At 46.3% G+C, this 27,049-nt stretch overlaps 1 protein-coding gene across 1 annotated transcript in view; it reads right to left on the reverse strand.

The window, feature by feature from the left end:
- Window positions 1-27,049, reverse strand: part of PRKCE (protein kinase C epsilon) — a 512,271-nt gene that overhangs the window by 312,128 nt on the left and 173,094 nt on the right. Inside the window, exon 2 of the mRNA XM_040623514.1 lies at window positions 19,504-19,567. Coding sequence (XP_040479448.1) covers window positions 19,504-19,567 — 64 coding nt within the window. The remainder of the gene's footprint in view (window positions 1-19,503; window positions 19,568-27,049) is intronic.

A 27,049-nucleotide genomic window follows, 5' to 3' on the forward strand; every position in this document is an offset into this window, starting at 1 on the left:
TACTGCTGCCGTGCTACAGGTAGGCAAATGGGTATTTGGGAAAGTGAGGCAATAGGCCAGGTGGGCCAGTGACAGGGTCCAATCTTCCAACCTCAACGGCTGTTCCACTGGCCCATCTACTGCACATTAGGATGCAAGAATGCGGCCTTTCCCACAGTTCCAGGATGGCCAGGCACACCGGTCTCATCTTGACTGCCCACCCTTTAGACCCCATCTCCTACACAACCAAGTCCTGCCATCCGTGACCACTGCCGTCCCCTCCCATCCAGGAAAGGCCCATCTCTGCTTGCAAGCCTCTATTCCAAGCCAGGTAGGGTTGGCCAGCCCATCCTTTAAGTCTCAATGAATCCTGAACAGCAAGCAATCTTAAATCACGAATACGTAGCGTGCTGTTGTAATGCCTATTCCCACAACTAAAAGCATGAGCTCCTTGCGAGTAGAGCCGTGTGACTCATCGCTGCATCCCCAGAGCTGGCCAGTGAGCACTCCACAGGGGAGGAAGGGAGGCCAGACACCACTCCAGCCTGCAGAGATTTACAGTGGAGGAGCCTTCGGGCCTTTGCAAGTGTTTGTTGGCCCTGGTAGGTGTTTGCAGACAAGCCGGTCTCCAGGGCTGAACGTTAAGCCCCTTGAGGACGCAGGGGCGTTTTCCTATCTTTAAGTGGGAAGTACCAAGGCCCAGGTTATATAGGCATTATATATACAGCGGGTGGCCCCGAGACCCTCCACGGTCCTGAACAGTCAAGTTCTTCCAAACAAAGTAGCCACAGCGTCTAGGCTTAAGGCTAACAAGGTATCAGGAAATGAATTCCGCACACCTTTCAGGAACCCCAAACACACATTAACAACACAAACTGAAGTTCCGACTGACCTTTTCCACAACAATACTGTCCCCAACTTCTCCCTTCTCGTCCAGCAGAGCCCCAGCAAGCGGGGACGGGGACGGCGGTGCCCACAGGCAGCAGGGAGTAGAACAGAGAACTAGGAAGACTCTTTGTTCTCAGCCACAATGCTCTGACCTGGGGTAGGAGGGTACCTGCGTTTCCAGCATCCGATGTAGCTTCTGCAGAGCTTGGAACCCAGGGGTACGCTCACCAGGTGATTATGAATGCACGCGTGCGTGCGAGAGTGCTCCCACGTGCATGCGAGTGTGCGCATGCGCAAGCACCCACGGGTACAACCTAGGGGGCTGGAAATGAGTCGACGTTAGTAATTAGCTATCTGCCCTGCGTCCTAGCAGCACGCAAAGCCCTGGGTATTGCGCCCTTATTCGTAACACCTGTAGGGCGACGAGGCGATCAGGTTTCCCAGCCCTGCAGCCCTTGCTAATGTGCCGTGGAGGTCAGTGACTCCAAGGCCAGCTCCGGGGGCACAGACAGCCCAGGGGGCCAGGCACAGAGACCCTTGCCCTTCAGGCTGCAGCTTGATGCCTTCTCGTACACAGTGCCATCCTCCCTCCGGACAGTCTGGCTGAAGAGCAGTCGATCCCATGAACAAGACAGAGATGTACTGCTTAGCTGTACAACCAGGCAATCCTGTGGGGCTTCAGAAGGGAGGACAAGCCACACCTGCTTCGGGTCCCAGGGCCCTACGGAGGGGTGAGACCTGCAAACGGGAGGGAGGAGGTAGTCATGTATACTAGGGGACAACATGATGAGGAATTCAGATGAACAGATTACAAATATAAGCTCAGGACAAAAACGTCACTGAGCTAAAAGGATAACGGGGGAAAGCAAAAGTCCTTTGCTTCCACTCCAACTTTTCAGAGGTAAAATTTTGTGTGCATACACAAGACTGGCCTGTATATGGGTGTGTGTTTCTTTTTGCACGAATGGGATCATGCCATAATCTATTTCAACTTACTTATTTCACTTAACCATTTGTTTTGAACATCTTTCCCCGTTAATATATAAAAATCAGCCTAAAAACGTGTAATGGTTGCTTATCCCAATATAGGGAGGTAGGAAATGGCCTCTAGGTATAGGATTTTCACTTGTTTCCAATATTTTCCTGTTTCAAATCCAGCGATTTGTCTTTGCCGGAGGGATAAAACTGCAGGAGAATTTCTGGGTCAAGGGAAACTCCAGGTACATTTCCGCCAACAGTTCAATGGCACTTACTGAGTACCTACTATGTGTGAGAAAGAGGTGAAATAAAACACCTTTTATTTGAATGACACTGAAAGTAAACTGACCATGAGCACCTGACACCAAGTAGGAAGAGGCCATTTAGTGAGAAATGAATTAAGGGCATTTTAACTCTTTATATATTTTTTTCTATTGTACATATATTTTTATGATAAATATTAAATGTGCAATCTAACACGTGAGTTATAAAACATTACTGTAGAACAGGTAATTACATGGAATATTTACCCCAATCTAGTATACATCATAAATTCTTTTCACTGTCTTCAGCACAACCCAGTGTGTGATAAATTATGTGCATAAAAAAAAATCACCCTGAGCTTCTTTAAAATTCTCTCCTAGGGGTTGCAAGGATTGCCTGTGGGGGTCAGAACGAAATTCGTCTCTAGCCTCAAACCCATCCCCACCCCTAATACCAGCCCCAGCGTGAAGGAGCATTAACATCAGGCAATAGCTCAGCTTGCTGCTTTCCCAGCCAGAAAACCAGTGAGGAGGAAGCAGGGCTCTCCACTTGGGTTCTGATTTCCTGAAAAGCCAAATTCTCACTGCTCTCCCTCCCCAGACCCTTTCTCTGCCCCCACCCTTTTATCAAAAGTGAAAGTCACTGCAGCAGCACACAAGCCTTGGCATCAAAGATCCGAGTTACTCACTGGTTCCCAGAAAAGCACTTGTCTGGGACACGGGTTAAGGAGCAGCCAAGAAGGGGTCATTGATCTCTGTCTCCAGGGCTCAGCGGCTTTGGCACCGGGAGGGGCCAAAGCTTTCCAGATGTTCCACTGAAGGGCTGGACCGGTGCCAGGGGAGCCCTGCAGACCTACAAAGGGACGCCTGTTCCCCAATTGTGCACCATTCGAAATCAAACGCTGAGGAGAGCACCCTCCAAAGTGGGCAGGGCCTTCACAGAGACTTCCGTGGTGTCCTCCCTCCACGTCCTCACCCAGCTCTGGTGCTCCACCACTGCCACAACACCCCTCCCCCAGCATTCACATGCACACACATTTCCCCCAAACTACCAGCTCTGGTTTCTATAGCAACAAAGCAAAAGCCAACCGGGTTTGAAAAAGCAGCAAACTTGATGGCAACCATGCAGAAGGGCAGAGGAAAAAAAGCCTGGGAAACTCTGGTCTCACCCTAGAAATCCGCCCTCAAAGGAGTGCCAGCCTACCAGGGGCCCGAGCTACAAATCTAAAAACTGAGCTCTCGGCTCCCAAGGGCGCAATTCCCTTCCTCTGGCTCCACCCACCCTCCCTGGAAAGGAAAAGGCCAGAGATACACTGAACAATACTCTACAAGTAGAGTTTGAAAGTTATCTGAACAGGGAGCAAATCCTAAATACGGCATTTGGACAGTTGCACAGCAATGATATCATGACTGCTATGAATACCACTGGTTCCGTCATTCATTGCACAAATGTTTTTGAGCACCTACTATGTGCCAGGCATTAGTCCACGTCGCTAGGAATGCAATGATAAACCAGTAAGAGAAATTTCTTGCCCTCTGGAGCTTACAGTCTAGAAAGACAGATAATAAGTGAACAAAATGTCAATAATAATTTCAAAAGGCACCAAGTGCAATTTTTTAAAAAGCTCAACAACAAAAAAGATTCCCAGGGAATATGTTATGGTATAAAAATGGAGGCAGTATGATAATGTAGAAAAAAATTAGACTTTCCATATATGTGTGTGGTGCTTTACTTTCAAAATGTGTTTCCATACACAAAACCCCCTTTTGCTATCACTCACTGTTAGTAGGTTGGGAATGCTCACTTGATTGAGCAGAAACAGAAGCCCAAACATATGAAATGGCTTGCTCGAGATCCACAAGTTCCATTCTTCGGAGCCCTATTTATCTGATGACCATAGAGAGAATGTAAATATCAGCCTAATACTAACATTAGGGGAAGATATTTGCAACAAATATAACTGCCTCTGAAGCAATAAGAAATAGAAAAAAAGCCTAATAGAAAGATGCATAAAAAGTGATGAACAGATACCTTTCAGAAGTGACCAGAAACCTGTAGATACATGAAAAGATTCTCAATATCATTAGTAATCAAAGAAATACAAATTAAAACACTAATGACACATCACACACCATACTGGAAGAAATTTAAAAGTCTGAAAATACCAAGTATTCATGAAGATATAGAGCAATTAGAAATTGCAGACATGTCTGGTGGGAACATGTATTGGCACAATACTTTGGAAAAGACTGATTATCTAGTAAAGTCGAACATATACGTATTGAGCCATCAATTCCACACCTAAATAAATAACCTAAAGAAACTGTAGAAGCTACTATGCCCCAGAATACAGCCTTGTCCCTAATGGAAAAAACTTCAAAACAACCCAGATATCTGTGAAGAGAACAGATAAATGAATTTTGACATATAACTATAATGGAATAAAAATGAATGAACTACAGCCACCCACATCAATATGGATGAATCTCAGGAATATAACACTGCATGAACCACAGAAGAATTTACATAGGATGATACTATGTAAATAAACCTTAAAAAGTAAGTAAAAACAAAACAATATATTACTTAAGAAGACACACACATACAGGTGGTCAGATCATAAAGAAATGCGAGAAAATCACACAAAATTCAGGACAGTTGTTCCCTTTGGGGACAAAAGGGTGAACACAAGATCAACGAAGGGCCCCAGGGGGCTACAAAGGCACCCCGGAAATGTTCTTTTTTCTTAATCTGGAGCATAGGTACAGATAACCCATGATATATAATATAATATAATTTCAGAATAAAAATACTGGAGAGAGAGTAAGGCTGACTTAAATTAATCTCAAAGGACAGATTGATTCAAGGGAAACAGATCATAAGAGGGTATTTTTTTCCTCAAGCCAAACAAAGAAATGGTCATTTTTTGTCTTCTAAGGCAAGAAAGCCTGGTGAAGGCCTCACGCAGTATGTAAAGTGAATGCTAAATGTAAAGTACCCTGGTTTGATTTATGTCCTAAAAAATTAAAAATAAAAGCAAACTAGGTCCTTCTGCAGTCCAAGCTAGGTGTTTCTCGTTGGCCTGGCAGTACAGTGGCTCCACAGGGCATAATTACAGCCAGGGAGAGGTCGAGTGGCTAGACAGACATCTGTAATTAGGCAGGTGAAGTCTGTCTTCCAGACTCCAGCTTCTCTGCCGACAACCCTGGTGACCCCAAACCCACCTATAACAGGCAGCGCATGGCTTTCATACATGTAGCTTTCAACAGCACACATGGACGCTCGGCCACCAACGGGCAATGACATTTCACAGTGCTGCTCTCTGCCTGCCAAGCCACTGTGCCACCTCCACACCTTAACCATATTTACCTGGACGGTAGTCACTCAGTAATTCATGAAACAAATATTGCCCAAGTACCGCCATATCTCAGCACAGTATGAGGCCGTGAAGGTAGAGACCAAAATACACACAGTCTCTGCCTTCATTGAATTTAGAGTCTAAAGAAAGTGATTTTGCAATTATTTGAATATTTTATTGCTTCCTGCCCTTTTTTGTAAATAAAAATAATAATGAGTAGGGGAAAAAATGAAAATATTGGATGCTATGGTAAGATACATCTTTTCTACGTCAGAGAATAGAGTAGCAAAGTAGTAATATAGCAAATCAGCAAAGGGTCCTTGGGTTGGGGGCGGGGGTCCTGCAAAGGCCCCTATTTAGCCTCAGCTGGACCATCCCGGCCTGTAAACAGGTTGACAGGCTTCCCCCATGACCAAGTGGGGAAGAATGCTAGAAATATGACCAAAGACAGTGTCTAAACAATGAGACACACTGAGAGCATATTATAATATATTTTCGTTCTCTGACATATCCAGAAAAATGTTACTAGGGCTGATGTCCAAAAAATTACTGCCTATGTTTTCTTCTAAGAGTTTTAAGGTTTTCGGTCTCAATATTTACACCTTCAATCCATTTTGAGTTTATGTTTGTGTATGGTGTAAGAAAGTGGTCCAGTTTCATTCTTTTCCATGTAACTGTCCAGTTTTCCCAGCACCACATAGTGAAGAGACTGTCTTTCCCCCACTGTATGTTTTTGCCTTTGTCATAGATTAACTAACCATAAAAACGTGAGTTTTTTTCTGGGCTCTCTATTCTGTTCCTTGATCTACGTGTCTATTTTTGTGCTGGTACCATATTGTTTTGATTACTACAGTTTTGTAGTGTATCTTGAAATCTGGGATTGTGGTGCCTCCAGCTTTGTTGTTCTTTCTCAAGATTGCTATGGCTATTCAGGGTCTTTTGTGGGTTATAACAATTTTTAGGATTATTTGTTCTAGTTCTGTGAAAAATGCTGTTGGTATTTTGATTGCACTGAACCTGCAGATTGCTTTGGGTAGTATGGACATTTCAACAATATTCATTCTTCCAATCCATGAGCATGGACTATCTTTCCATCTGCTTGTGTCATGTTCAATTTCTTTCATCAGTGTTTATAGTTTTCAGAGTACAGGTCTTTCATTTCCTTGGTTAAGTTTATTCCTAAGTATTTCATTCTTTTTGATGCAATTGTAAATATTTTAGTTCTCTGGAATGTAATCTCCCATTAGAACATTAACTCAGTAATTCAAACTTTCACTCCTTTGACCTTCAGACACCTTTTTAGAAGTGTGTGCAAATTTAGGGACCCACCTAAAAGCCTAGCTGTTGGTCCTTTGTGCATGAGGAAATTCAAGAAATGCCTAGGATTTCATCTTTCTATAAGGATTAATCTTTTTTCTTTCTTTCTTTCCTTTTTTTTTTTTTTTTTAAGGAAGAGTTAGATATTCAATGAACATCAAGAGTTTAAGTCACCAAACACATGAAAGCTCTGAAGGTAAAATTTCAAGCATTAGACAAAAGGTAGGCCGAAGTTAAAGGGAGATGGGTCAACTGCCTTCCTGGTGTCCCACCTCATATAGGCAATAATTCTTTATGGCAATTTTTTTTTTAAAAAAGAGAGAGAGAGGGAATCTTAAGCAGGCTTTACACCCAGCACAGAGCCTGATGCAGGGCTCGACCTCACAACACTGAGAACATGATCTGACCCGAAATTAAGAGTAAGACACTTAACTAACTGAGCCACCCAGGTGCCCCTCTTTACTGCAATCTTTATACCAATATATCACCCACCATAATGAGAAACTGTCTATTCAAAATCAAACCATTTCTCAGGGCAAAGGCAAATAATTCATTCCATTCTTTCTACTTCCATAGCTCCTATGCAAAACCTTCCTAAGTCTGAGGAGAAAATCCTTACCTCACAGCATGCGTGGACCAATGTTGTTTCCCTTAAATCAGGGATCTTCGTTGCTATCCTTCTCCCCCTGTGTGGGTCTCTTTACAGTTGCACACCAATGGACCACTCTTTAAGTGAACTCTGTGCGCATATCACATGAGAGAGAACTAAGGAGTGAATACTGATGTTATAAGAGATTTTTCCACTCACAAAAAGTCTTCACAATAGGGGTAGACATAGTTTGGGGTCCATTCAAATAGAGACCTTTCCTAGTTCTCTGGAAACGAGATCCACATTTTAACATATCCATTTTTGCCTAAATTTTCAAGAAACATAACTATTCTGTAAATAGATGCTAAGATTCAACTTGTTCCTTTTCCCCATTATTTCATATACGCTTTTTCTCTACCTTTTCACAATGTGGGCCTTAGATTGTTTTTTAAATAAAATAAAGTTGCCTTATTATTCCCCTTTTGTATATACTTATGGAAATTATCTGTCACAAATATTCAGATCTCACCAAAGACCATTAGAAGATTTTTTTCTATAATATTTTAAAATGCTCATTCAGTATCTGAATATCTCCGGAGATGGAGAGCTCCCTACTTACTGGCCAAATGTATGTTAACTCCCGGAGAGCTCCCTCTACTAGAGGCTTTTTCTGTACACTAAGCCAAGCTTGAAGCTGTCTCCCTATAACTCTAGTCCTCTGGTCTCAGAACTGCCCTAAGGAGCTATAGGAGAAACTCTTCCTCTTTACTTGGCCACATTTTAAGTTCTTCCATGTCTCACCCATGGCTAAGGAGCCCATGATTTGCCCCCAGGATAACGGCATCTGACTTCCTAGTGGTAAGTATAAAGAAGGATTATGAAACCTCGCTGATTCATACCTGTATGCAGAAAGCCTCTGATCAGACAACCTGGAATCCTGCACATTCACTGAATCATAGCATCTTCAGGCTGTCGATGCAATCGAGTCAAGGGCCAGAAACACTCACTGGTTTGTTCACCTTTAATTGGATGGTGAGGAGTAGGACCAGGAACAGAGTCCAAGCTTCTGATGTCAGTAAAGGGGTTACTCCCACTACACGTCACCACAAAGCTGCTTCACGCTGAATTCAGTGTAACTGGTCAGGGGTCTTGTGCCCAGCATGAGCCAGGCCCAGCAATAATTAAGGCTCCCATGGATTTAGTCTGTGCCTCTCTGGTATCCAGTATCACACTGCGTTTGGGTGGTCTGGTTCCCCGCTGGACCGAGAGGCTCCAAGGACAGAGATGGCCCTGGCTTCCCAAGCTGCCTAGCTTTGTGTAGTCGAATGGTAGAAACGTACCCCAGGCTCAGTGCTGCCAAATCATGAGGCCCCCCAGGAACCTCACGTGCGCCGGGCCGGCTCTTAGCTCTGGGCCCATTTTACAGAAGCCTCTGTCCTCAAATGGCTCGTGGCTTCCTCGGGTGGGAGGACACAGCCAGGACTCTAGTTACAGATACAATATAAATGTATGAGTGCATGGTTGTACAGAAAGACACAGAGGAGTGCGGGAACGAATACAGTGCGGTGAGCCAGCGGGGTGGGGGGTAGGCGGGCTGACGTGGGAAGGCCCCTGGGAGGAGGCAAACTTGAAATCAAATTTTGAAAGAATGGAGAAGTAGTTGAATAAACAGGGAGGGGAGAGGATATTGTAAGAGGGACCTGGTGTGTATGGAGGTGCTGAGGTGGCTTCAGAGAGCCCCTAATAAGTACCAGGCACAGAAAGCTTAAACATGCAGGCCCACGCTCACCCATGAACTCACCAGTGATTGCACACTGGAATATGAAACACTGATTATCTAAAGCAAAGCCAGTCCCGACACCTTGTTTATCTCAATAGTTGCCTTTGAAAGTGACACTTTTTCCTGTTATTTCATTTAGTCATGCATTCATTTATTCAACAAATAAAAATTATGCCCCTACTGTGTACCCAACATCTAATCCAGAACTCCCTCTGTGTTTCCCCATCCATTAAAGGTAGGTACAACCTGCCCACCTCAGAGGAGGAACACACAGAGGTAAGTTCTAGCAAAGGCCCTGGGTGAGCTATTTTAATTAAAGCCCCAGAAACCGGGAGAAAATTAGCACAGTGGGATCAAATTGAAGCACCACTCAAGACTTGAGGGTATTTATAGAAAAGCAAACACAAAAACAAAAACTCCAATATCCTCACTGGTTACTTTTGGTTTTCCTGGTATAAATTGGTTCCTTTTTCCCCTAGCTGCGGAATACTGACGCCATCTATTCTGACCTTCTGTAGACAATGAAAGCTAGGGCTGCAATACCCAGGCCGGGGAACTGCCCACCTTCCCTAAGAATACCGAGGGCCTTCTCAGCCCCCTTCCCAGAAGACAGGAGAAGGGGGTGGAAAAGGGTTCAAAAGGACTGACTTTGAGACTTGGGAATGAGAGAAGTCAGTAGAGTTCCCTCTGAATTTTCAGTGAAATAGAAACCAGTGCCTTCTCCGCACACTTCAGAGGTGACCCCAGAGCTCTTGTGATGTCTTCTCAGAGCGACGTCTGAGGACGCGCAGCCAGGGCATCGCCCCCCGGGGGCTGCTGAGAAATGCAGCATCACAGACCCCACCCGAGGCCCAGAGTCAGGATCTGCATTTCCCAGGTGACTCAACAGTCTTAAACTCCTTAAGCCTGATTTTTCTCATATGTAAAACAGGGATGATAAAACCTACCTGACAGATCCATTTAAGGCTTAAATAAAATGATCTCTGTACAGACACTTGGCTTAAAAGTGTGTACTCTCCCACTTGCCCCCTTTCCGGTACCTAGCTACATGTAAATTCTCAGTTTTGACTCAAACTACAGAATGAGAGGGTGCCCTTAGTCCTCACACCCTCCTCTTACAGGGGCCCCTGAGGCCAAGGAGAGCCCGTGACTTCCTGTTGACAAGCCCTAGCCTGAGAGCGCCTCCAGGGCAGGGTCTTGGTCTTTCTGCTCTTTGCTTTTCTAGCTCTCAGCATGTTACCCGGCACAAGGCACACAACAGGCTCTCAGTACATGTCCGTTCCATCAAGTGGTAAAGCAATTAACTAAATATGCAGCAGGAACCCAAATGCAGGTGTCTATGAAAGCCTAGTCCCGATAACACCTGGACAGACCTGGAAGGGAGCTTAACTTCCTCTGAGTTCACCCCTCCTGGCAATTTCAGAAGAGTTCACACCTGGCTAATCATAGCGGCCACGGGTTCCTGTTGCAGAGAACATCTCTGTTTGAACTAAACATGACCGTTATTTTCAATGTCAGGAAACAGGCAAAGTTGAGGGCCTGGAGAGTGGGAATAACCCACTGGAAGCCAGCTGGCCCTACGTGGCTGGGCAGGAGGCACTGCTGCTGGATAAGCCACTTGGTCTGTGCACATGACCAAGCTTGGGACAAGCAGCAGCTGACCCTAAACGCTGGAGAGTGCTGTGGGGTGCTAGTGAAGGTGCACTACGGGATTGTGCATCCAGGGAGGGGCGAGCCTCTCAGCAGCAGCAGGGCTAAGCGCCCGGAGGCCAGGGGCTCCATGGAGTGAATGTCTGCACGCGTCACTCATTCATCACCTACTCGGAGGGAGTTCAGCTACGGGGCCCACCTGCTTTGCCATGTTGGGGCACTCAGTCCTTGATGACAGGCACAGTCTAGGGAAATCCATACATAGCCTACATTTCAGCATATCCCATTATAAATCAAAGGTGTCTATGGAGTAATGCAGAGCATGAAGTAGGGCATTATCCTTAGTGTCCCTGTCCTAAGTACATTATTCTGTGGATAGGAAAGGCCATTCCTCTCTGCAGGGTCTTTCGGAGACTGTCCTAGCCTCTGGCCATGGGCAAGTCACTGTCTCTGTGTGTATGGCAATGGTTGTATTTCCACCTAATTATTATTTTTTTAATTTCTAAGTAATTGTCTTAATAGTTAATAAACATACATGGGAAAGAAAAACAAGATTACAGGAAAGTTTCCCTCCTTTCTAAATTCACTCTTTCCCTTCCCCAGAGATCTTGCAGAGACAGCCTACACACACACACACACTCACACACACACACACACACACACACACACACAAGCCTATCCACTAGAATGTAAGGCCCATGAGGCTTTGTATCATTTATACTGTTCACTTCTGTCCCCCTGGCACTGAAAAGAGGAACTGGTATAGGTGCCCAATAGTTCTCTGTCAAATGAACAAATGTATAAATCAGATGCACTCCTGCAAAGTTCAAATTCAGGTAAATCAAGTCTTCGTCCGCCTTTATTTTATCTTTGATTGGCTGCATCTTCAGTGGCCAGCGGCTCCACTTCTTCCACCGAGGACAACGTGCCTTTCCGGTTTGCCATGACAAACTGATGAGAGCCCGTGCCCAAGTTGGTGGTTGTCATACATGGACCGCCTACTCCAGGGAGAGTCCTCCAGTTGAAGGAAGTCTCCTCAGCCGTCCCACTGCACGTGTTTGACCAGCAGCTCCTCGACAGCTAAAATGCATTTTGTGCCCACTGGTCTTGCCTGCCTCCTTCTGCGGGAGTACAGACACCTGAGATCAAGGGCCAACGTCATTAGTTCTAACTCCCAGGCTACGTCTTAGATAAACAAATACACCATGTTTCCAACCAATGCAGGAAACCGAGGACCAAGGGGAGACAGAATAGGTGATTTGGAGACACTGATTCTCATCTGTGTGGATGTGGAGAAACAGACCTTCACAGGCCCCCACAGCTCACACCAAAGGTTTATAACAAAGGAGGAAGATAAAAGATCCCGCGTTAGCAGCTCCAATAAGATGGTGATTTCCGCACTTGGCTGTGAAACTGTGAATGTTTCAACAAAGCTAGGTAATAAGGGAAATCAATAAAACTGTCAGCAGTGGCCAATTTCAACTGGATAAAAGAATAAAGTAGTTGATCCTGAAAGATAACTCTCTAAATTAGGTTAAATGAATGGAAATACCCTTTCGTTTTAAGCCAAATCACGAGGACATCAACAACTGTAAATGATTAAATTATAGGCCACTTTGACCCAGTATGATCTGAGCTGCAAACATGAATTTCCCAAAACAATCTTCTTTATAAAACACAGAAATGATACATAGCAAGACAACAGAGATGGAATTGGAGGCCATGCCAGGAAATGCAGGGCTCACTTCTTGACTAAGGATCTATTATAAACCCGCCCTTTCTATAAGCTGCTTTCTTCAACATGACTGTTCCTTCTTCAATTACTTCATTAGTAAAACAGGCACAAAAGTCAATAGGAAATACACATCTATGCTCCGTAATAGCACAGGGGAAGGAGGCTTTGGTAGTGATACTAAAGAGCTCTGCTCTTTAACCACTCAGGATTCAATTCTGTTTTTCATCTGCTAATGGTTGGCATTTGGTGTTGTTAACCATGGATGACTCATTTCATAGGAACTGCTGGGCATCTAGGGCCTATTTGGAAGGAAATGAGGATTTCTTGGCTTATTTCTCATCAAGCATTTTAGCACTGTCTCTTTGAGATATTATAAACCCCTTGATGGGGATTTGGAGTTCACCGCTTTCTCCCCTTGGTCCACTGCTGACTCCCCCTATCTCATCTGGTGCATATGGTCACTTCTAGGAACAGGAACTTATTCCATTGGGACAGAAGATAGAGCTAAAAATCTGGAGACTAAGGGGCCCACTCCTTGGGTCTGAGTATCAGTGGCAAGTAGTTATACTGGGGGTGGGGATGTGGGGTATACATGGCAAGATCAATGTTCTTGAACAACTGGATTTTATTTTCACTCTTATCAAGCACTGAGGCTGCCTCTGTACCCCGTATGCTACTAGAGAATCCACCATGTCTATGCATGTCTGGGAAGTCTGTGGGGTGAGCCAGACCAGATCTCTTGCCTAAGGCACCTCCTAGGAGGGAGACCTTGCAGCATCTTGGAGCTTGTGCCTGACTTTGAAATCCCATGTTTGGGAAAGTGAGAGTTCTCTTTAGCTTCTCAAGCAATGCTTCTTATTAGAGACTGGGCAGAACTTGCAAAGAGAAAGAGGGAGTGTCAGGGCTTGTTGTGGGGACACAAGCTAGATAGGCTGGCAAGGAGGAGGATGCTGGAGGTGGTACAGTATTTACCAGGGGACTCCATGGGATTGCTGAGGGAGAGAAGAGAGAGAGGGCAGAAAAGACACAAAGGGATGGCTATACCTGGACTTGACCTTCCAATCACCTAAGCTCCATGCTTATAAAATGTGCTCTACTCAACATCCCAGACTTGACCAAACTTGACCTGGAACATTCCTCCTCCTTGGGGTCCAAGATGGGTAAGAGGCCTTGACCATGAAGACACATCCAGAAAGAACTGCCTTCTACCTTCAAACGCGGTTTAATCATTGAAGGTATTTCATTTTCTTGTTTGCATGGCATGAAAAGTTCTGTCTATAATACTGATAATTGTCTTTGTTTGGAAGCTCTTAGAGAACACAATTTGCATCTATTTAATTTATGGTATCTATCCAGCCCTACCTAAAAATAAGAGATTTAAAGCTGCCTTTGATAGTGATGACATGTTCCCCCTCTGCTCAGAACGGCCTCCCCACTGTCAATCCAGGCGACCCATCTTTTCCTTTTCAGCCCAAGCCCTGCCCTTCCCTGAGGCTGTCCTGGGTTATTCCAGCCCCAATTTGGTCCCATTTGTAGAACTCCTGGTAATACCCAATTAAGCATTCAATGTGATATTGCCTTGCACTTTTCTCTAGTGCTTTCGTCCTACAAGAGAGTCTCAGATTCCTAACTGAACTGTATACTCCCTTGAAGGCAGGGCCATGCGTACTTGTGAAGGTCACCTCTCATATTCTGCTTGCCTCCCCACTTCCCGTTCCCCAAACCCGGAACTAAGCTGGGCACATTTGTTAAAGTGCACTGGTGACTACTGTTCCCTTGAACAAATGGTTCTTTTTAACTACGTGGTAACCGAAGGCATTGGATTGAATAACGTAGACTTCTCAGGAATTGGAGCTTCAGTGGGGCACTGGGATCTAAGAGACAGAAAGCAGCCATTGGCTGAGGCAGTTCCAGAAGTCCTCCCCTTTTATTTCAACACCGAGGGCAGCAATCCAGTGCTTGCCATGGACACAGGGAAGAAAGATTACTAACCTGCTGGGATCTGAATCAGGTCTAGTTGCAGACCAAGACTTACTTAGGGAGCTGCCTGACAGAGAGCCTGAGAGGGAGCTGATGGTTCCTGAACTGGGACCAAGGGAGTTCTCATTTCTAAGACAGCAGAAAAGAAATCTGCTTGTTTATGAAAGGGGCTCTCTGGGTCACTTTTGGATTCAAAGCTAAGAACTCTAGCTCCATATTGTTGTTAAAAAAAAAAAAAGCAAGCTGTCTGAAGAAAAGAACTAAAATAAACAGAGAAGTGGGAAAGTCTTTGCCATGTTGGCGAACTCACTATGGAGGCCACGATTTAGAGCAGGGCACTGGATCACAGCCTGGGGGTCTAGGCCCAACAGGGTCTGATTCAAAAGGTAGGTAATCAACCTTTTGACCTTGGGCACGTCACTTGACCTGTCAACGTGACTGTCTCCCGCATGCAGGTAATACTCTCAGGCACTTGGTCCACCCATGTTACCATTTCAGATCAAAGCCAAGCAGGTTTGATCATGTCTGTCTGCCTGCCTGTGCAACTTGGAAAAAAAAGTCCAGAAAAGAGCTGCAACATTGAGTTAAATTTCTAAACTACCCCTTCAGAAAGGATAAAGGATTTGAATGATTCAAACCTGAAAAGGAGAGATATAGTAACTGTCTTCAAATATATGAGGGGCTTTTAGCCAAGGGCCAGTGAGAGTGTGGGGCTCACATGTTCTCAGTCTGCACTGAGCAGAGAGAGCACACCCAGGCTCCCAGAAAGAGAAGTTTCTGGCATTAAGGGCCACAGGATACAAACAAGATAGAGAATGTCCTTCTAGAAAAGAGTTCATTGGGAGAAGAGTGGGGAAGAAAGAGAAAGACAGAAAATGGGGCAAAACTATGGCAAGGTGTGAACTCTGCAGAAAGCCATCTCATAGCCCCAGCCTGATGTAGATATTATTCTATAAATCACTTCTCCGTCACCTTGCTCTGTTCTTCTACCTTTTTAATATGCCCCAGAGTCAGAAACCTGCCCTCAAACTGCTTCCCTGAATACCCTGCCTGCTGTTCCTTCACGGGCAGTGGGTCAGAGGTTTGCCCACCTCCCTGCTCTCAGGTCTCTAGGGCCTTAGGGTATTTACTGAGCATCAACCTAAATTTGAGGGCACCATTCTCATAGCAATCTGACCATAGTCCCTATCAGAGATGCAGTTACCCACCCCCCCACCCCCCCTCCCCATCGCTGGGGAGAAATTGGAAGTTCTGAACTAGCAAGCTCTAGAGCCAGGATTTAAGGGCAGGCCTGAGGGACTCCTGGGACTGTGCTCTTCCTACCGTATCTGCTGGGGGGGCCCGGGGAGGAGACTGAATGGTGCGGTGTCCACAGCATGTGGCTGCAGAAAGAAGGGGACAGTGTGTACCCTGCTCCCTGCTCTTTATCTATCTGCAAATCACTCCAAACCCCAATTTCACTGCATTTTTTATGATCTGTGTTGCAAAAAAAAAAAAAAATCTTTCAAATTACTTTGTAGCTTCTGCATTTTATTGGAGACACAGTTTGGCAATGCAAACATTATCAGTGAGACCCACTTCTAGTTTTCTCTGGTGTTGTTTAGACTCTGAAAAACTCTCCTGGGTGAACACTAGATCCGGATGGAAGGCAAGAAAAGAAGAGCTTAGAAATCCCCGGGTCAGACCCTGGTGGCCCCTCCTCTGGGAGCCTGCAAATAACAGTGCATTGTCATGTTATTAAAGAGAATAGAAATAATGTACAAGTTGCGTCACAACAAAGGATGAAATGCTAGCTAATGTGCACAGCAGGAAATAATAGTTGACACGCTTGAGAATTACATCGCTGTTTATGCGTCTGTCACCTGGGCTAATTATGCTCTGACTTAAGTATCTGGTGAGCCTGTCGTGCCAGGTTTACCAGGAAGCCGTGTGGTTATTACTTACGATCATAGCAAACAGTAAGAGGCACCCAAGAATGGAGGATCACACTCAAGTATTCTGGGAAGGTTTGCTAGATAACGTAGGTAAGGTGCCTGCCGTGGCACCTGTCCAAAAGAGCCCTTTTCTTTCAACCCATTCCACCTGCTACAGACATAAGCCAGCCCTCAGCCTTGAGCTCTGATTGCTATTCAAATTAGGCCAGAGATCAAAACTGTGTGACCGGAAACGGCCTTAGCTGTCATCGAACCTGACCCCTTACATCTGGGGTTAGGTTGCCTGGTTTAGCTAAAGCACACACCAGTCAAATCCCATTATGGTGAGCTGCACAGGACAAGCAAGCAGTGGAATTTTATTAGACAGCTAGAAATCACATTAGCCCCAGCTCTAGCAGACACAAACGTCCAAGGCGTTCTGCAGTGTGTTAGCAAGAAAAAGAAACCTTCGGCCCATCCTGGAATTAGATCCTTACCCTGCACCCTTCTCTGGGCTCCTCACTGTTTGCATGTGTTGCAAAGTGTGTGCGATTTCTATGAATGTATGTACTTTTTTTCCATTGATGGGACTGGAGCATTTGAGACAGGCGAGCTGCAGGGATGCCTAACAGCAGAATAATGGAGTGAACACGTCAGCCCTGCCTCATTCCAGCTCTCTTTGCACACTTTTGCAGAATACAGAGTTAGGTATTTTCACTAGAGAAAGGGACTTAGATAAGAATCTGTGAATGTCCACAGTCTAGCTGGGATAACGAGGTTTTGACCTGGATCCTTCTCGTGCAGTCTAGGTAACAAATGGCATGGCCACTCATCCTCTGCTCCTCTCCTTGCCCTCCCAACCCTTCCAAAAACCTCTGGATCAGGAGCCCTCAAAGTCTGACTAGCAGGACGGGGCAAACGGATGTACAGAACGCAAACGGAACGTAACAAGATCAGCTCCTACGAAGAGATTGCTGGGCAGTCTTTCTCACCATCCAGAGAAAGAATCCCAAATACAGGAAGAGCAAAAGAAAAAGGGCAGAAAAGGTTCTCCTTTTCTTCAGAGCAACACATGCTAGCACTTTACAGAGTCTGGCGTGTGTCAGCATTTCTGAAGTAAACTCTATTTTCTTTAGATGAAAGAGATAAAAAGAAAAAAAAACCTAAGAATTCAGCCCAGTGAAAATTGCTTTGGCCATTCACATGCAATAAGCCGTAGAAGCAAGGAGGAAAAAAATCAATTGCTTCTGATTTATTTATTCATTCATTCGTCCACATCCTTTCTCTCTAATGTAAAAAAGGATGTCCTCTGTAATTTCACAAATTGTTAATCTTTTCAAAGAAAAAAAAATCATCCAAGCCTCCTATTGGTTGCCCAGCATCTTGGCATAGGAAATGCACATTCAATTAATTATCCTGTTGCATATAGACTATGTAAGGAAAAAGGGGGACTGATTTTGCTCATTGAATGTTTCACCAATATCTACAATCAGGAGGCCGCTGTAATACTTCTAAGCCTGGTGAATTTGGGATCGCACGCTGTTTTAAAAGCAATGCAAGGTTTCACCTTAATGGTTGCTTTATTTCTTAATCAGGGTGGTGGGTACACCGGTGCTCATTTTATTATTCTTTAGGCCCTTTGGCACATCTTAAATATTTCATACTAAATATTGCTAAATCCCCAAATCTTCTACAACAGATTCTATTCTGGGCTGCTCAGAGCTGAGGGTAGAGAAGGAAAGCTGGAAACGCCAAAATGTAATTGCAATAAAGAGAAGAAAATGTACGAGACCAATTTGGAAGGATGTTTAAAGTTTTAAACCTATGCCAAATAATTGAGATCTATTCAAAGAGAACTGAATTCTATTATAAGCCCATTATACACACAATTATTGAATTATTCTGAACACCTGTTGAAATTGGGTGATAAATTAGCCAAATGAAAATCATCGGGCACCCAGTCAAGCACGTGGTTTGACCACTCCTCTGAATTTGTGGACATAATCTCTCCTCCCATTACTGAGCTGCAAACTAGAGCTTCATCGCTAACACAGGGGAGTCCACGTGGTGTTGTGACTCTGTCCTTGTGATCTCTAGCCTTCTGAAGAGATGCTGTAAAAGGCCCCAGTCATCCAACCAGGAGCTAAGGGAGCTAACTGTCTCTCCCTAAAGGCTGCCACAGCCCCTAAGTCCCATTTTTTTCTCATTGCCAAGAGGAACCAGCCTTGGTTTTCCTATCTTTCTGCCATGACATTGAAGCCAACTGTTCTCTCCTCCTGCACACACAGAGAGAGGAGAAGAAAGATGGTCCCCACTAAATCTCTGTCCTAATTCCCAGCCTCCCTAGAGCCCACGTCTGTCACCATCTCCCTGTTCTGCGTGGACAAGGTTTTTACTGTGCAGAATTCCCTTCCACCCTGACTGCTCAGTCCTCACTACCCGGCAAGCCTTTGAAGGTAGTAAATGCGCCCAAGACAGGATCAAGAGAGAGAGGAGGATGTAAGGAGAAGAAAGAAGGCCAATTCGACCATCAGACAACATTTTACACCCTGTCTCATAGGCCAGTGGGGAGCAGACATTCCCTCACCCCATTATTTCTCTCTAAAAGCAGGGCTTTTGCCTGCGTGGGGAACTGTAAAAAGAAGTAACACTTCTATAAAAGCTCTAAAAAATACGATTCTGAAATTGGACACCTTATTTGTTTCATTTCTGAATACCGTTAGACCAACTGGTTTTACTTCCTTCCCACGACACTCACACACACCCCACGCGAGCCTCCGGGGAGAGGCTGCCGTTCCACTGAAGCCTGCCTTGCGCACCAGCGGGCAGGAACGCCTGCTTTATTGGCCTCGCTTGGTAAGTCAAAAATCTTCCCTCTGCTCCACCAAAGTTAACAGATGGCTGGTCCCTTTTGGTACACAGGCGTAAGCATCTTCAAAATAACCTCTTCCTTTCAAGGGTGCCAATTAATTAAATGTCACTGTAATATGTCCCAGCCAAGGAGTGAAGGGAGACACTGGAAGACAAAGGGTCAGTGAAAGAGAACAATGAGGAGAGGTCACATTCTCCTACCTTCACCCGACGACCCCGACAGATCAATGATCACATACACTCTTCCTTCTGGTTCCAGATCAATCTGCAATTAAGAAAATGACAACGGCTCTGTTAGTGCATTGTGGGGGCAGCCCAAGGGTTCCACGACTTCTCCATCCCAAAGGGCTAAAACCGAGAGTCATGGTTCCTCCGTTCAGTTCATCCCCCTGTAGTGTGTCCAGTGCCGGGGGGAGCAGGAATGCAGGAGAATGGGTGTTTATGGAATGTCTGCTACGTTCCGGACACAGCACTAGGAGGTCTGATACAGACCCAATAGATGGTGTCATCCCAGTGGTTCTCAACAGCAAGGGAAACCGGGCACAGAGGACGCCTGACACAGGGAACCTCTTTGGGACACAAAAGTATCTAGAGATGTTTTTGATTGTCATGACCAGAAAGGGAGGGCTGCCACTGGCATCTCATGGGTGGAAGCTAGGGATTCTGCTAAGCATCCCACAGTGGACAGGACGGTCTCCACAATGAAGAATTATCCAGCCCTAGAATGCCAACAGTGTCCACGTCGAGAAACCCCTGGTTACGCCATGTTACCGATAAGGAAGCTAAGCTCCAAGTTTTAGGATAAGTGGCAATGCTGAGATTCAATGCTAAGACTGTCGAAAGAAACCCGTGTTCCTCAGACTACACAAATTGCTCACAGGGGTGGAAAGAAAAGCATAAGATGCTATTCACACTCAGAAGGTGTTTACAATCTCAAGGGGAAGTTAAAAAACAGAGAACAAAGCTGAACCCAGCTTAAGCATGAGCCGCAGCAGATCACTGATGAAGCATCCAGTGAGTTTGAAATCAGTGCAGAAGAGCAGTCTCGGAAGACTTCATGAAGATAAGAAAGGGGAGTCAGTGGAGGTGGAAGCAGCAGCACATCCCCCAAGTCTGGGAATGCGCGCGGTGCTGGTGGGACACCGAGGGGCACCTGCACTCAGGTTGTGTGCTGGCACGTTTTGCAAACCCCAGATCCTACCGGGGTTGTAAAGAGTGAGCCAACACCACTAAATTCTTACCATCAACCTTCTCCACCCACCGTCACTTGTTCCCAGCCCGCCTCCAAATCCAACCAGCTACTTCTGTACACAACTAGGCTGATCAGAAAAGTCAGAATGGCTGGGCCTCTGACACTTGACGTCTCTGAAGGTCTGAACTCTCCTTACAGAAACTGTGTGCTCCGCGAGAGAGTAGTAACTCTGGAAACCCTGGATCACCAAGTACCGCCGGCGGCCTATCCTCGCCTCCACAGTTCCATCTGTCTCTGCAGAGCTTTAATTGGCTCACACGTGCCAGGCTTGTCTCCCCGGCAAGATGTGAATTTCTTGGGGTGGGGGGAGCCGGAACCACCACCCCTCCTTAACCTTTTCATTGGCACCTGCAAAGAGCAGGCACACATTCAGCAAGCACTACGGAGGGTCAGGCTGGTGAACACCTCCTTCTCATTCAAAGTTGAGGTCACTGGTCATCTCTTCTCTGAAGCCGTTCCAGATATTCCCAGTCAGAACTATTACGCCTTCACTCCTCCTACGCTCCTACGGTACCCGTGCGATCTGAACCCGGCTCCTACTACACTGGAATACGTTGTCCGTAGGTCTATCTCCTCTGCTGGGCAGAGACGAGGAGAATCACATTTGTATACCTAGTGCTCACCTCACTATCTATTAGTCAGGAGACACCCAATAAACCTTCGGGGAGGAGAAAAGACTTTATGTTCGGAGCTCTGAAAGCCTATGCTGGGGTCACTTGCCCCTCCAAGGCCCCATCCCCAGGAAGGCAGGTGGGCACATGATCTATACTAATGTGACATTCAAATGAGGAGGGAGGGGAACAAGAGGTGGCACTCCCAGGATCACCACATACCCCCTCTGAGGTAAAAAAACTCACTTGGGACTGCTATTCTCCAGGTGGCACCCCCAGCATCTCATGCCACTCACAGTCCTGGTTCGCCAAGACATTTGTGAGCCCCACTTTACTTCTAGACCCGGTCTCTAGTGGTTGAGAGTGTTTAAGGTTTCTCTCAAAATTTTAGTTCTGTCAACAGAGGTCTTCAGTGCCTCACAGGGGAGGTCCCTGGTGATATTGCAGGTAGTCTGTCAGGGCAGGAAGTGAGGGAATGCAGAGTTCTTTGGGGGGGGGCAGAGAGAGAGGGAGGGGCAGAGAAAGAGGGAGAGAGAGAATCCTAAGCAAGCTCCACGCCCAGCATGGAGCCCGACACAGGGCTCGATCTCACGACCCTGAGATCATGACCTGAATCGAAATCAAGAGTTAGCTGCTTAACGGACTGAGCCACCCAGGTGCCCTTGGGAAAGTTCTCAGGTTGCCCCACAGGGGCCACTCACCTGAGTTGGGAATCATGAGCTTGGGACCCAGGTGGGAACCCAAAAGCAAACTGGTGATGCCATGCAATGACTCTCCCCATCCTTTCCGCCCCAAGAATCTGTGATTTTAGGTTTCTGTCTAAAGAAAATGTTCTCCAGCCCCCTCACCACTAGGAATCCCTCCCCCCACCGCTACAAGCATAACCCAGCCCCCGCACTAAATTACAAACAGGAAAACCAACAGTCAGCTCTACTGAACAGCCAAACCAAAATCCTGTCCCTGCCACAAATATCAGGGGTCCTCTTGTCCGAGAGCATGGAATTTAAATAATGTATGCCTTTTAGAGATTAGATCATCTCTATTAAACCCTGCCGGCTAAATGAAACAATTTCTCATATCCTCCAACTCAGAGATTTCCCACGACTACGGGCTTCACTGGCAAAGTACAATGCTATCTGTGAAAAGCGGGGAGGGAGACAGCAAAGGCATGAGATGGGCTGGGAGGCCTATTTGAAGGCAAGCGGGCTGCCTCTCTTTGCAAAAGGGGAGTGAGAACTTGTGGCAAGAGGGGACAGGTCATTGACGATAAAATGTATTAGGATATTAACGTTCAAGATAGCAATCAGAAACCATTTTAGCACCCACTGCTGCCTCGATGCCGATGAACTGCACTTCCAAACAGAAAAATAGAAATTAAGCTTTTAAACATGCCAAAAGCAACAAAGAGTTTTGCAGCCTGGGCAGATGGCCACAGAGTGCTGGCGGAGCCCCAGCCGGCATAGGGAGGAGGCGCTGAGAATCCATGTAGGGAGGTCGGACTTCAACGCAGATGACTGGAGGGTTATCAGGCACAAAACGTGGTGGAGTGTGGTGCAACTTCATGGTCAAATTAATTGAATCTCAAGTTCGGCTCACAATTACCTGGCCCGGATAAGGAAGCAATGTAGGTGCCCAGCCCTGCACAGCCCCTGCAAGCTGTCCGTTGCCATCACCACCAGGCAGCTGGCACTACATCAAAGCAGGCCTCCTCCCCCCAACCAGCCATTCCCAGGGTTGGGTTGAAGCTCTTTCTCCTGCACTCAGGGTTCCTCCAAATTATCCCAGATGCGACCCTATTTACCAAATCTCCTTGAAACTCATACCTTCACTTGATGAGTCTTCCCAGCTACTATCTCTATTACCTCTGACTATGTTTTCTTTAGACCTCTTGTGCCTTTGGCTACCCCTCCAGCTGAGGCCAGGAGCAAGCCAATAGAACAATGGGGAAGACAAACACAGCCTTTGGAGTCAGACCGGGGCTGAATCCTGGCTGGGGCAATCATTTACCTTCCCTGAGCTTTGGCCTCAGGCTCATCATCTGTGAAATGGGTTGTTGTAAAAATTCCATGAGACGGGGCGCCTGGGTGGCGAAGTTGTTAAGGGTCTGCCTTCGGCTCAGGGCGTGATCCCAGCGTTCTGGGATCGAGCCCCACATCAGGCTCCTCTGCTAAGAACCTGCTTCTTCCTCTCCCACTCCACCTGCTTGTGTTCCCTCTCTCGCTGGCTGTCTCTCTCTGTCAAATAAATAAAATCTTTAAAAAAAAAAAATTCCATGGGGCGCCTAGGGTGGCACAGCGGTTAAGCATCTGCCTTCGGCTCAGGGCATGATCCCGGCGTTCTGGGATCGAGCCCCACATCAGGCTCCTCCGCTATGAGCCTGCTTCTTCTTCTCCCACTCCCCCTGCTTGTGTTCCCTCTCTCGCTGGCTGTCTCTATCTCTGTCGGATAAATAAATATAATCTTTAAAAAATAAAAAAAAATAAAAAAAAAATTCCATGAGACTCCCATGCAAAGCAGTTGGCACTCAGGAGACAATAGGTACATGGTGGTGATGTGTGAACTTACTGGCTCTGTGGCCTGAAGCAAGTGACTACCTCCTCTGAGCCTCAGAATGCTTCTCCGAGAAATGGAGCTAATAACAGGCCCTGTGACTTTTGGGCTGCGGTGAAGTTAAATGAGATAATCTATGTCAAGAGCTCAGCATGGTGCCCGGCACAAAATCCTCAGTAACCGCTGGTGCTACTGTTTTTAAAAAGCCAAGTCTTCAAATGTGCTACTTAGTCGGATGTTCCTTCCACTCTGTCAAGCTTTTCCCCAACAAAAAAGGTGTTTTCTTGCTCCAAGTTGCTATTATTCCACATTATTCCAGAAGATCTGACGACTTTACAGAGTTAGCAATATCAAATAAAGCACTGTGGTGAGGGTTTCATGCCCTAGGTTCCCCACAGGCAAAACAGGCTACAGCCCTGGTCATCGGAGGGTCATGAGGCGCTCATGAGGGAAGGGGAGGGGGAGGGTGGCCGCAGGGTGATGGAGCGCCTGCTATGCCTAGATGCTGCACCCAGTGCTTAGTCGGCATCAGCTCCTTTCATCCCCCTGAGGCCAGCAATGCTCCCTACTTTTCGGGTGGAAAAACTGGAGCTCTGAGAGCTTTAAGCCCGATTCCCACCCAGGGCTCCCTGGGTCACATGGGACAGATGATTCTGCCAGAGCTCTGGTCTCAGGCCCTGCCCAGCTTGGGAAGCCTTCTGCGACAATCCCATGCCAGGCCTCCCCTTCCTGTAGGCCTCCAGCTCTCTGCGCCTTCCTGCTCCCTCTCAGGTGCAAGAGACTGGCTCCCCACCCTGGCCGGCTTGAGGCAGGGCAATGCCTTCAGCACTTTCCTGCCCCCCCCCCTCCGCCCCCAGAGCTCTCCCAGAAAACAAGCCCTGGGCAGAAGCAAGAGCTCTACTCATTTGAATGAGGAACACAGAAATGGGGAACGAGCCCAACCCATAGAGAAACCCACGAAAAAGCCCTCTCTGAAAAGCACAAAAGTATCACGGGCACTTCTTTGGGTGGTGCCTGACTTCACAAACCCTTTGCACACAGCATTTCACGTATTCCTCACAATTACTTAGATAGTAAGGATGACGAGCGCCACCGTTTGTGTGAGAAAGCTGGGGTTAAGCACAAGCCTGGGAGAACAGAGGGCACCGTTCGCAGGGGAGCCTCTGAGAAATGAGAGCCCTAGAGCCGGACAGCCTGGAGTCCAAGCTCGAACCATCAACTCCTGCCTCCCAGTCCAACAGTCCTCCCCCACACCTCACCTGTCCAGCGGGAAATCCCACTGATGCTGTGTCACTGTGACCCGAAGGTGTCTGCACGCCTGTGTGCTGGGAGTGATCGAGTTCGAGGCAAAGGAGGTAAGAAACTCACAGTCAAGCTTCCTCCTAACCATAGCTTAACTTCCACCAGAGACCTCTAGGCAAACCTTTCCTGGGAACAGCCTGCCAAGGTCACACATGCCCAATTTGAGTTTCACTTCCTTTTCCCTCTGTTGTCAGGGGCCTAGGGGCTAGAAAGAAGCTAGAGGTAGGGAGTAGGTCAGAGGACGAATCCAGAAAGGATGAGAAGGAGGGAGAGAGGCTTGCACGGCCTGTCTTGCACCAATTAAGCCCTAGATAATAGGCTGGGTTTTTTTTACCTGGAGGAGGGGAGGGGAGGGGAGTGAGGAAGGTGAAGGAGGAGGGGAATCATCAAGAGAGGAACTCCACAGTTCCTTTCCAAAGCAGGGGTCCCTCTTCTCAAGTCCTGTACACCCCTTTTTGCTGACCATTGTTCCCTAGAGAAACCACAGTCACACTACAGTCCCCAGAGGCGACCGGCATGGACAAGGCATGCCAGACACAGCAGGAGACCTTCACAAAGCAGACATCCTCCTCACCCCTGCTTTGGAAAACCCAGAACGATGAGGCACGATGCTGGCCAAGCCTCGAGCAGCTGCTTGCTCTCGAAGCTGATTCTGAAGCTAGCAGCTGATTAAAGACTTCGTTTGAGAAAGAGTTTGCTACTAGCCCTATTGGTAGGCGCAGTTTGAAAGTAGAGGGCGCCCATGTAATTAAATATAGCAGTTACTTTCCATAAAATAAGGAAAGACAAGCATTGTTTCTTTCTCAAACACTTTCCATGGCAGTGCAAAGATAGGACGCAGGCTTTAGAGTACATCCCCGCAGGGCAGAATCCTGCCTGACCAGCACACGGGAGGGATTTAATACATATTGTACATGTTGGCTCAATGGATGAATGGCCTGGCTTTCAATTGAGCCTGCACAACTGAATTATGGAGATGATTCACTTGGGAAGCCAGCAACCTGTACAGAAATGTTCCTAGAAGCTTCATTCAGAACGGTGAAATGTTGGAAACAACCCAAATGCTCGACAATAGGTAAACGAATAAGGAAACCATGCTGCCTGCCCATGATGGAATGTTGCTTGGCCATAAAGAATGAACTACTGATGTCTGCAACAAGACGGATGCTACGAGAAAGAAGCCAAACATAACAGAGTATATACTGTGTGATTCCACTTGCGTGATGTTCTAGAACAGGCAAAACCAATCCAGAGTGACAAAAAGCATACTGGTGATCTCCTGGAGGTGAAGGTGGGAAGTGAATGCAAAGAGGCACGGAGAACCCTTTCTGGCCTAGGGGAGGTTTTCTGAATCTTGATTGAAAGGCAGTGGTACCTTTGTTAAATTGCATCAAGCCAAACTCTTCAAATGAATGCACTTTATTGTATGTAAATTGTACCTCAATGAAATAGTTTTTTAAAAGGGAAAAAAAGAAGCCATTTCATTTCACAGAAGGATTCCTCTACAAGTTTCCTTTAATAACAAATCATCTTCCCACCCTCGGGGCATTTAAAATTTCATATTCCAGTTTTAAAAATAAAAGGGTTCATTCAGAGTTTTTCGAGTACATCTGTCACACAACATAATGTACACCTACCTGTGTAGGCACACACATTCACACATCCACCCACACGTGCAAAACACACTCACAGGCACAGCCACCTTCTTCTGTCTTCTGTGATCAAAATACAATAATAGCAAGAAAAACACATCCAAAATGTAGGTTTAAGAGCCTGCTGACTCTTAAAATGATTTAAATCTGTCTGTGTGTGCGTGTATCTCAAGACAATTAGACCAAATGCTCTAGAAGAGCTTTTAATGACCTTAAGGACCTAAATATCTGCAGAGAGGGAGCTCCTTAAATTAAATATGGTACATCACGTGGTAGATTGCTAGGCAAGCCCTAAAAAAAGAATGGAAAGATCAAAATGTACTGACAGATATGAAGTGATCCTGGGATATATTAAGTGGGGGGGGGGGGGAAGCAAGGGG

This window comes from Ursus maritimus, unplaced genomic scaffold (genome assembly GCF_017311325.1).
Source record: "Ursus maritimus isolate PB19 unplaced genomic scaffold, ASM1731132v1 scaffold_6, whole genome shotgun sequence".
In the NCBI taxonomy this organism is placed as follows: domain Eukaryota; kingdom Metazoa; phylum Chordata; class Mammalia; order Carnivora; family Ursidae; genus Ursus; species Ursus maritimus.